At 36.8% G+C, this 12492-nt stretch overlaps 1 protein-coding gene across 2 annotated transcripts in view; it reads right to left on the bottom strand.

Moving 5' to 3' along the window:
• Window positions 1-12492, bottom strand: part of XPO4 (exportin 4) — an 83843-nt gene that overhangs the window by 27419 nt on the left and 43932 nt on the right. For both annotated transcript variants that reach the window (XM_064441173.1, XM_064441174.1), the window contains exons 7-9: window positions 7322-7434; window positions 4732-4889; window positions 4285-4459 (exon numbers count right to left, since the gene is read on the bottom strand). In XM_064441173.1, the coding sequence (XP_064297243.1) occupies window positions 4285-4459; window positions 4732-4889; window positions 7322-7434 (446 nt within the window). The remainder of the gene's footprint in view (window positions 1-4284; window positions 4460-4731; window positions 4890-7321; window positions 7435-12492) is intronic.

The raw sequence follows: 12492 nt of genomic DNA, 5'->3' as shown, positions 1-12492 counted from the left end.
TCAAGAAACCCTACTACAGGTAGCCAGTTTTGATGATGATACACAACTTCTCATTCTATGAGCAAACAAAAACCCCATAGAATTCCAGAGAATAAGCCCACACCTCCAATTTCTTAGTGTGTTTTAACTGATGCTTCACATTTTTAGTTATTCATATGTGTTTCTACATGGTACATAAATTGCAAAAGGAAATAACATACCTGAAAAACAAAGTCCTGGGTTACAGGCAGACTAAAGAAGCCAAAGAGGCCATTTCTTTTTTTAAAGTGTTTTTAATGTACCTATCAACTTTTTCATCTGATGCGAAAATTGAACTTTAGTAAATATATCCAACTTGAAATAACTTAAGTGTGACTGTACAGAAAAACATACTACCAAAGCAGGATATTCCTTTACTCTAAGAAGTCTTTTCAAGTTTTAGTCAACGGGATTCCTCACAAAAGTTACTTTGAGACATGAGAGCTTAATAAAATGATTCCTTAATGAAAGATAGATATATTAGGGCCTTAATCATGCCCCAGACAAAAGAATTCCTGACTTTCAGTGAAGTTACAAACATGGCTGGGAGAACAGGCAAGGAGAAGAAAACATTGGCTGAATGACTGATTAAGAGGGAAAACCGATAGCACATTGGAAGCATTTCAAGATAGCTTCACAGCATCATTTTGTAACTGCAAAGTGGTCATATTTACAGAACTTAAAATATGGGACACACTAATGCAAGTGTGAAAACAAAAGCTGAAGATGACAAGGAGAGAGGCAAAGTTGTATTCAACGCTAACAAAGCCACAAATTTAGTATGGACACCACAACATGTCTTTTTAAAACCTGGCTAAAGGACACAAATTCATAGACAGTCATTCCATCCTGAAATATTTTGACATGTGTGTATAATATATTTACATACATAACATACATAACTTTTAATGATTTATAAGAATCCAGAGCATAAGCCAATAAACAGATATGTCTTTTTTTGAACAACGAAAGAACTCAAGTCTATCCAATTAAATTATTTGAAAAGGTACTACAGAAGGTAATGCCATGAAAAAATGTTTTTAAACAGTTCATGGTATTCTCGTAAGGGAGCCCGGATTAATAACTACCTCCATGAAGTACATGCCCAAACAGTAGAAAGAGTTTATCCATATTGAACAAATTTAGTCACAAAGGAACCTTACTAAAACCTCCCAATCCTTACTTCAGATGAGCTACAGCTGGGCTACCAAAAATGCCATACAGGTTAACTAAGTGGCATGCTGCAGACCAGGGAGCTGAATCATTCTAATGGATCCAACAGAAGCAACGGCAGCACCCACTTCAGAACTCAGCACTTCATGAGAGGCAAGAAACAACCAATAAAGCCAAAGCAAAAATGCTTAATTTCTCTAGTATGGGAAAGGAAAAGAAAATCGGTGGTACTTTCTTCAGTCTGCTGACCCTTTGAAGAAAGAACACTTCTAAAATTTGTCAAGCAGCAATAAGCTGGAAAGAGTTGGAAGCACAGCAGAAAGGACCAAATTCAGAATGATCTCTCCCGTCACGTATTTAAAAAAAAATATAATTAAACAGGAACAGTGCATTAAGATTCATTTTGAGAAAAAGAAGCTTCTGATATCGTTTCTATTTCTATTTGACTTTTCATCCAACATCCTATTCATACTCTTCACTAATTCAGATGAACTATCTGATTTCTATTTCCACATAAGCACTAAGTGTTGAGCAAAGCAAAGCATAGCTGTGGACAAGCATCTTCTCTCAGACCCAGTCTATTAAAGGAAGATATTACTGGTCCAGCTTGCACCAAAAACTAACCCTCAGCATTGCTGAAGCTTACTGCCCTCCACCAGTGTAGCTGTTCCGGCAAACACTTTAACTTCCTTCAGTCCTTCTCCCCAACCCCAAGAGGCAGGTTAATGGAAAACAGCATTTGAACATCATGTTTGGATTGTGGGTTCTTCCCCCTTGATTGAAAATCAGTATTAGCTGCTTTGAAGTGGTTTGCCTATTATGGTTCAAGACCTCCCAGTTTTGAGTGTTTCCATAGCAGGTCCTCAGCCAAGTAGAATCCTTGTGCTTGGTGGCGTTTCTGCAGTGTTCACTCGAGCTGTTCTGCAAGCATATGAAGCGGCAGAAATATGGGGAAAACAGCTTTTCCAACCAGCAAAGCTCATGGAGTATGCCTGCCTGCATTCTGCTGCACTTCAGATTTCTGAAAGGTTCCAGGATTATTATCTTGGGACTCTACTGAACGCAATGCACACAGTATTTAATCTTTTATCAAAATCTCTTAATTACAGACAGCACATGAGCTCACTGAAGGTCTCACTACAAGCAATCTATAAACAAGACGACTGGATAACACATTAACCATGGCTGGGACATTCCTAAGTCAAAAGATTGCTTTCGCGGATGCAAAGTAGTATTTTTTCAGCACACAGTATCATTACACCATCTGGATTAAGTGAGCAATAGCTTGAAAGTCTTGGTAGCATGCCTTATTGCTGACGCACTGCTAAGATTATTTTTTTTTTTTTTTGTAAAAGGCTCATCACCACAGAATTCTGTATCATCCCGGAAATCAGAGAAACAGCATGAAGTTGAGATATGTATCTGTAAGACTTACAACAGAATGGAAGTGGCGAAGGTATAATGTTTCTTTTTCCTCAGAATGACTTAAAGATTCAAGGACAGTAAACAAATTCTCTCTCAAATGAAAGAAATCTTGCATTCTCTCTAATGTTGCTGAATCTGAGAACATTTAAGTTTAATACTGAAAAGACTTCAGCAAAAACTATGGGATTATATAAGCGTAAGCAGCCACAGTTTTTTACTAGGCATAACTGGTCAGTCAGTTCCAAAACAAATTATTTGCACCAGATAGTGGTACAAGCTTTTGCTGAAAGATGAAGTGTTTTGAATGGCATTATGTTGAGCACTCCTTTCATTAAACATGGTTGCATACTCTAGCTCTCAGGTTACAAGATGCTAACTGAGTAAACAACATCACTTTAGTCCCTTTAATTTTAATGATTGATGCCTATGATTTGGCTGAATCTTTTCTATATAGGCTTCAGGAACATTCCTAAATGTGTCAGTGAGCACCAGAACTCTCAGTTCAATGTTCTACTAAGTAATCTCAAAAGCAGGGCAAGTTTTGACCAATAAGGTTTGGAAAGCAACTGTATTTCAGATTGAAAATTTAAGCATCAATTTCTTGATTAAGACATGAACACACTTGAAAGTTTAAGTGAGCACTGGGCCAAATGTAATACATTTTAACCTTGCAGCAAAGACATGATCTAATGCTCTGCACTGAATGCTAATTAACACACCTGTGATCTCTGGTAAAAAAACACATCCATCAACTTTATAACTAAATACTTCTACCATTATTTTCAAACTCAGGTAATTAAGACCAGTCAACATAGCAAAACTGGAAAAAATTTATACTTTTTGATGGTAATGGGGAAATATTGGCTAATATCTTGATAGTCTCATTTAAAATCAATAGCTACTGCACATAAATAGCTCAAGTGCAAGATCATTCACCTTAATTCTTAGGGGCTTTTTTCCTTCAACTAGGTCACCTTAGAAGTTTTTTTTTTTTAAATGCAATTTTTAGAAGCAGAAGACTTAAGACTATCCCAACTGTTCTTTAATGTTACAACCAAAGTTTGAAAGAAGTAAACAAACAGGAAAAAAAATCCTCTGAATTCCTGTGCTAGATTTGTACACAGAATTACCATTTGAACTGTGTCAGCAACGAAGGGATGATTTGAACAGCTTACAAGCAGGGGTTAACAACAGATCTTTACAGCTACATTCACTTAAAAGAGAAATTCCTGACTCAGAACTCCTGACAGCAGTTAAGTTTCAGTCTGTCCATATGTTCATGTAGTAATTTTAAGCTTTCAGGACTGTAGCTTGATCATTACGTACAACGGTTTTCAGAAAGGTCCTATAAGAGCAAGTCAGCAATATTTAAAGACTTTATTAGTTTTAAATTAATCCATTATTTTAAAAATGAAAATATGAAACAGGTGCTTTAAATCAAAACAAAGTCTGAAAGATGCACACAGTGCGTAATTATGTTCATTATGTTGTTTGAAACAAAAAAAAAATCCTCTGGGATGTGATTTCTGAACTACCTAGAACAAACCCACTGAATTCACAACAGTTACTAATAAAACAGCCAAATTCTCATGTCACTTATGGTTGTCACAAATAGAGAGAAACAAATAAACAAAAAAGACTACCTACTATTTAAGAACAGATACTTACCACTTCTTCCAAGGCAGCACTTCTTCCAAAAGAACAAGTGAGGTGTGCGAGGCAATTAACAAATGAAGAGAAAAGTTCATTTGGAATAGCAGTTAAAATATTGCGAGGAAACACAGTTATCAGGTTGCTGATAATACTGGAAATTCCCACTGCTTCAGAGTCTTCTATTTCAATTCTATAGATAGAAATAGCAGTTAGTTTTTTGCCATTAAGAAAAATGCTAAAAGTAAATTAATTTTGTTGATGCATTTTCAATCAATAAATCTATTTGATATCATTTAAGAAGCACCTACTTTAAACTGCCTTTTCTTAGTTTCAGTCATCCAAACAGTAAGCACAATTATATGCAGAAATAAGCAAGCCATACCAGTTCTCCATACAGATAGGCTACACTCCGTACTAAAGACTAAAAGATGTCATCTAAATTTAGAGAGCAGGCATACATACCCGTTGATAGTATTCAGTAATCCCTCAATGAAGTGTGCCAGGTAATCAACTTGTGAACCTTCATCAGGAAAGACTGGCCCATGCAAAGACGCCAGCTGTGCCAGACACTGTAATGAATCTTGGGCCATATCTGTATCTTCTCTGATTTTTCGATGTACCTTTCAGGAAGTGAGATAGTTAATAATACACGGAAAATAGGGTGTTCTTACAACAGTCACATGGCTCTCAATCCAAAAGAGCACACACCAAAAAAAGCGTACTATAACTTCCATTCAGTCTGAAATGCAAGGGTTTCTACAGCTCTCTAAACCATAGTAAATGTCAAGATTGTGACTCAGCTCACAAAATCGCAAGCCTTGAATTAACTCACTGAAACTAACATTTCCTTAAGTCTCACCTACATGTTGAAAATTGAACTGTCTACTGAATGTTATGTCTTAAACAGAGAAACAGATGCCAGCCAGTCAGACACACTGCTCCTTCTAAAAACAGCAATAATGACAGTCATCTCTATTATGCTAACTATGCCTAGGCTACGGAGTCTTGCTAAAGTTAGTCAACAAGTTCAATCAAGATTATATAGATGTTTCTTTAGCAGAAGTAAACACTGAAGACATAAAAAAATGAATGCATCACTTCCTCGGCAACACCCTTATATTATACAAGGCCAACGGTAATCTTGCCTCATTTCTGCGAACTGTTATGTCATTACTTCTGTTGGTTAGACTTTCTAGAGTCAAATCTTAACACTTCAGTAATCGTGTTCTCACGTACTTATTCTAATTGTTAAGTATGGATTTAAAGAATTTTCTTAGGCTCATGCCTCCTATTTTTTCACAAGATTTACCAAATAAATAAATTTTGGGTAGCTTTTTCACCCAGAAGAAAATTCAGTTAAATTATTTCAGCAATATTATACATAAAAGTACAGTTAAAGCACCAAACATTTCTCTGTGGCATTATAGTTGCAGCTTCACCCAACTCATACCTAGTTGGATTAGCTGCACAGTTAATCTCTGAAAGATCAAACTAGCAGGGGAAACAAAGCCCGCAACAGAAATACTCCTCCTAACAGACATCCCACACTAGGCTGAGATTAGAACTGAAGGCTCTCTCTTTAACATGGCAGTCCTGCCAACTTTTGCAAGGTTATTAAAATTTCTCAGATCAGATAAATGAATATAAATTTCTAACATTCACTTACATTACTTCAAACAGCAAACTAATACTACACGCCTCAACCATTGCAAATCAGGAATCTAAAACCAAAACTGACAGCATACTGCCCTGGCTAGCATTCAGTCAAAAATGATCACATACAGGCAGGTTTTGGTAACTACTAAGTAAAATGCAAATGTATTAAAACAATTCTGCACGTTATTCAAAACTTTATTCTTACAATGAATAAGTAATTGTAAACTAACCAAAGAAACAGATATCTAACTCAAACACTTCATACTGTTAAACGAGGAAGGGTTAATATGCAAGCCAAAAAGTTATTTGCATGTGGAGGTTCACAGCTGACAGTAGCAACTGTCTGGATAGTCTAGACAGCTGTTCAGATCGTGCGTAGCTGCTAAGAGTTCTGCCAGTGATTTTTTCACCTTTTCAAAACTGCTGGAGCAGATAAACTTGCAGTCAAAAAATTGTTTTAAAAAAATCTATTTTATCAAAAGAATCCTATAAAGTAAGGACATGTACCCAAGCACGTATGGATCAGCTAACTCTCAAGCAGCAGAGGAGAGTTACATTTACATTGTCCAATTACAACTTTGACCAAGTTCTGGGCATGTTGTTTCTCTGCTTTGCAAAAAGGAAGATAGCCTGAGAATTCAGCATTCTCAGGTCCCAAGAGATGTAACATAAGATAAAATAGCATAGTAAACTAATTTGTAAGCCAATATATGTTGGTGCTGCGGTAACTCCTAGCTGAGCAAAGACTACAAAACTTCTCCCCCCAACAGTGGTAGAAAGAAAACAATACTAATTTTATTCAGTTTCAATATAATGGGGTTTTTAAGCTACAGAAATTTAGTATTACATTCCCCTAACCCAGCTCTGCCCCTTCCCCATCCCTCCCAAGTTATCTATTTTAACTTGTTTGGATTTACTCTGTGCTGAGCAAAGAGATGCAGGATTCTGTGTGCTGACACTGGCTAGAAAACTGCAATTACATTACTTATTTTCAGCTGTTCTGTTGAGCAAATGCTTTAAGATCAGCCAACACATACTGTTCAATCTTTTTCGAGAGCTGTTACACCTTAGCTGAAAGACATTCTCTGCTACTGCTCACCACGCCTGGTTTCATTTGATGAATATGTGTCCAAAACTATTAAATGTATAAAAGTTTAGATAACTATACACCTTTTCTTTTGTTAATGGTCATCAATTTAAGGCAATTTATAGGCAAAATACATATTTGGTAACTTAGGAAAAATACAGTACTTTTGTCTGCTCCAGTAAGCAAGCTAAAGGTAACAGAATCAGTCCTACCTGATGCAAAAGGAAGAGTCCAACAATAAAGTTTTAGAACAGGAAGGAGCTGCTTTCCCTGTGGTCTGGACTATGAAAGTTGAAGAGAGAGACTTACTGTAAAGAAAAGCTCCATAACTCTGCTGTCCAGGAGGGTCTCACGCCAGGATTCTGTTGGCTTTAGCATCACATTTTGTGAGGATTCAAACATAGCTATATAATGTCTGCCCAGTTATCTGGTGTCAAGGTCAACAATAACATTCCTACTTGGCTTTAAAAAAATCCTAGATACAACAGGATCCATTCAGAAAGAATGTAATGGAAACAAACTTTAAGCCTCTTCACATACACAGCATAATTCATGCATGAGGCCAAGGAATAAAAGGTATTAAGTATTGAAAAAAAGAATGCTCCAGGAATGTTAGATAACAGTTTGATCATAATTATGAGACATACCATAGTGATACGATCACTTTGACAACCAGGGTGTCTAATGTGACACAGCGAGAGGGGAAAAAAGCAACCGCAATTAACAGGTGTTAAAATTTATGCAAAATGGGAAATCATTTTCTAAAAAATTTTCCTGGCAGCTTTTAAAAAGGCCTTATGATAGCTAAAGATAGCTCATTGAAATCTAAATCCTATTTTTCTAAATAGCCAAATATGCATCACAGAATGCAGATATGTTAGACCTGCATTAATCTACATTTTTTTAATCACACTGTGAAGAACAAAAGCATAAGTCACCACAAGGCATCGTCACATTAAACACATGTTCGTAAGAGAAACACATGAAAAACGCGTGCACCATGAAGCCATGATTTTGCTGAACTCAGTTCTTACCACATGTTTTGGTATAACTTAATTTACAAAACTCTGCAAACGCTCTAGTACAGAAAGAGAGACACATGAGCAAAAACATTTAAACAAGCAGATTACATTCTTTGTCAGTCTGATCACGCAGAGAGTGTTTATCAAAGATTTTTGAAAGTGCTTCCTTCCGTGACCCCTGCCATCCAAATGGTAGTGAAACTTCTTTAACTCAGCACACTTAAGCATTCATTTGTCTTTTTTAAACCCTTCATTATCCTCTCTGATCCCTTTTCTAACCCAACCATCAGAATAAGTAACAGCATGCTCAGCTGCATGTAATTTACTTACTGGTAATGAACTGTATTAACTTTTGTACTGTAAATCATCAGGTATTACAAAAATGTGGATCAAAAAGTATTTATATGTCTAGAAGAACATAAATTTCACAATGGTGTCATTCAAGAAAGCAGACCTCTTAACTGTGCTGGGTTTTGTTGAAGGGAACAACATATGAAGTCAACATCTAGCTTAATACGAAGGATTGTGGCACAAGGCAGGATGCACAATTTTAGTTTATTTACACTTGTTTTGTAAATTCCGCCAAAATGAGATATTCCAAACAACACTGTGCAGAACCACATTCCAAAAAAGCGACTTTTTCCGTGGCACAGTACCAAGTGGGCCTTCACTGGTGGTACGTTTCCAGAACTGTTGTCAGCACATTATAATGCATAACAGCAATCAAGGATTTTCACATTAGTGCAAAATAAAAATGGTTTCACCATTTTCAAAATTATCAGTGTGTGTTGGACCATACCACGTCTGCATTATTTCAGGTGGGGAAAAACTAAAAATCACAGAATTATTTCTTTTACTTTCATTTGAAATGCAGATGTCATTTAAGTGATCAAAAATGCTTCAGCTCTCCCAGATGAAAAAAAAAAGGTATGAAATTATCACATGCAAGCATCCTTTATCAGGAATAATATTACAAGTTAAAACTAATTTTATATGGCAAACTAAGCTACACTTTTTTCCTTTTAATTTGGAATATTTTAGAAAAAGCAATATTTTAAAATTATTTATTGACAAGAGTGTCCTTTGCTGTAACTCTCCAATAAACTTCTGGCCTGGAAATACATCAATATCAGAAGATTGTCATAGATACATTATCAATCTCTGAAAATCAATTTGCTCTTCACTAGGCTGAGTCTACAGAGGGGATCAGCTACATAACACTTTTCACATGGAATGAAAGAAGGGCCGGTTTGCTGTCACTATTTTAACAAGCCTCAGTATTTAGCAGGCCTATCCTGTTATTTTTAGTACCGTTTCTCACACTAATGGACTGATGACACATCTGACAATAGCAGATTTGTGGGTAAAATATCCGTTCACCGAACAATACAAATTGTGCCTGCACCTATCATGGAGATCTTACACCCATTTTCCATCACATACTAAACGTACGCAAACATTAGCAAAGGTTGGCTGTGGAGATGCTTACTACCATGAAATACCTTAAGTTATTCTGTGCTACATATTGCTCAGCCTTATGAGCAGCAGCCCAATTACATCAAACCTGAAAAAAAAAAGGGCACTAAATTACCTAGTACACAGGTGTACACAGGACAAATGCAGTCTTCATCATCAAAAATCAATTTGATTCTCAATACTTACGAGGAGACAAAAAGTACAGAACTAGCACAACACATTTTTGTAAGCACTCAAGCCATAACATAGATTTATGATAAGCATAGATCAGTCTGCCATGACATCCTGGAGGGTTTGGGGCAGGGTTTTGTTTGTTTTTTAAATGAAAAAGAATTTTAAACCACTTATGACAAATACAAATGTTTGTAACCTGCCCAATTCTGCTGAAGAGTGAGTAACTCTCATTACAGTTCACTTTGAATGACATGGAAATCCAAGCTAAGAAACAGCTACCAGAAGCACGGCAATGTTTTACCCAGTTCACAAAACTTACGGCACTGATTCCTAGAGAGGCTAGAAACTTCTGCTTGAATCAGAACAGATTATTCAATAACATGTACCAAGCTCTACTGAAAAGTGTAAGAATACAACTAGATGCCTTCATGTATGGTTCATATGCTCACTAATCAGTGCCCAGAGAGGAAGAGGAGAAGACCACAATGTCTAAGACTTTTTTTAAAAATCTTTGCCTACATTTATATATGTAGCTATTAGCCTTATGCTTGGTGTTGTTTCATGAGCTGGAGAAATAAGGGTAACCTTTTTATAATTTTAATTTCATAATCTTAAAATTGTAAATTTTTTTAAAAAGGATATATTTGACATTTCATATGCTTCTTGGAGGAATATATTAAATAAAATAACAGATAAATGTGTAGTTTTCCTCCCACTCTTTGCCTCCGTCCCAAGAAGGGACTGATGGGTGAAGATAAGTATCAGAATATTTCATATCCTAAGGCAGCCACAAGGATTATAACATTTCATTTTGGGACTTCCCACAAATTCCAGTATCTGAGCACCCACCATCTTTTTCCTACAAGAAGCAAGGCTTGCCCTTCCATAAAGCAGTAAACTAGGAATCAAAATATCAACGCTGAGTTTTCTTTTGCCAGACCCCCATTCACAAATTTGTCCACAGGAGTGAATAACAACTCAGAAATGGAGGGAAAACTCCTGGAGTACTAAAGCCCGAATCTCTGTCTTAAAAGTTATTTTAATCACTTTACCTTTGCTGTCTGGAACATTTCTGGAGAGCTTTGTGTCAGTCAGACTTATATTTTACAAATAAAAAACTATATTAGACAGGTAACTGCTTGAAAATCTGTCACCCAGTGTTATAATGCTAACATACTGATTATATTTGGATTTTTAAGTCCTCCTTTGGCTTGCTAGCTAATCAACTGAGCACATGGGATGAGTCTAGGAGCAACTGTCTAACACTGATGCAGAGGCTTGCTGCCCCCTATGGAGAAATGCTTCACAAACCTTTATATAACTTACACTCTCAGCAAACATATCCAGCATTCAGGAGAAGGAACATGCGCTTAAATACTTAAATATTAAAAACAAATATTCTTAATTGTCATGAGAATGAAAGAACTACTTTGTGCTGGAGACACTGGATTCAGATTGCATCTGTGCACTAACAGGCGCAGGAAGCGTAGGAAGACGCAAGCTGATTTTAAAACTGGCCAATTCCAGAGCTGCTAGTGGTGTAGCGGTGCCAGTACCAAGTCTCATTTTGACCACCCAGGTGGATTCTGCAGCTCCTGCTATGTTTTGCCGCTGTGGTTATGCAGCTAATAGTATGCCAGCTAATCACTTTAAGCCTAGCTTACACTTAAAGCACCTATGCAGATGTGACTGCCATGCACATGTCACACCTTTCCACTATATACTGGCTGCCGTCTACGAAGCTGATGACAAAGCACTGCAAAACTGGAAACTTAAAACCACTGGGGCAAGAGAGCCGAAGAGGGAAAAACCTATATTTATCAGTTCCCCTTCATAAAAAGGGTAATTATTAGTCTCTTTTCCCGTTCTGATATGAATGCTTTATGATGCTCTTTCATTGCAAACGGATTTCAGAATTCATTCAGGAAAATGGAAATTATGAAACACTAATTATTTAAAAGTTCAATATCAATACAAATGTTTAGAGCAATTATGACCAAATTCAGGGGATCTGTCATTCATCTTCGTTTTGCCCAACTTTGTCTTAAGAAGTTGCTAGAAAGGATTGTCAAGAAAACGCACAGTACCCTAGAAATAATTTCTAAACATCAGGGATTTCAAATTCAGGTCAGTTTTTACCTAAGAGTGGTAAGTCTAATACAGTAAAATGCAGCTCTCTTTTGCACTTCCTTAAATACAGGTGTTTTAGTTACACTGAATTTTTCTTTACATCCCAAACAATAGCCAGGATAGTACCCCAGCCTTTCATCTTTCAGATAAGGACAGAATGCTGTAGTAAATTCAGGGTAATCCCAGGCTGCTAACAAACCCAAGACCTAAGGAAAGCAGCCCTACTGCTGAAGGAAATCTGTGTTGTCGCTCCTTGGTACAGGTCCAATAATTTCTGTAGCTGCACAACAATTCAAAGTGGGGACCTCAACCTGCTAAAAAAAATTTCAGCCGGGTGGTTCCCTGCTCAGTATCACCCTCATGGGAGATGCTTTTTCAGCAGCAATGCCAACTTCAATCATTTCTCAAAACAAACCTCAAGTTTCCTGGAGCATTCTGTGTGTTTTTCATTCACTTCCATTCCACGTAACAGATGCTACCAATCTGTGTTGGACCGAGTTCAAATCTTGAAAGTCTGCAGAGCTATATGGTTCGCAGGATCTCCCAGAAGGGTGTCTCATTCTGGCTTGAGGTATAAAAAGATATTTTCAGAATAGAGATATGAAGAACTTGTTCCTTTAACTGTGTGGCTGAGGAACACACATACTTAAAAGAAGTGTTCAGATCAGACAAAAGCTT

This window comes from Phalacrocorax carbo, chromosome 1 (assembly GCF_963921805.1).
Source record: "Phalacrocorax carbo chromosome 1, bPhaCar2.1, whole genome shotgun sequence".
NCBI lineage: Eukaryota > Metazoa > Chordata > Aves > Suliformes > Phalacrocoracidae > Phalacrocorax > Phalacrocorax carbo.
This window is presented reverse-complemented; position numbering and strand designations above follow the sequence as displayed.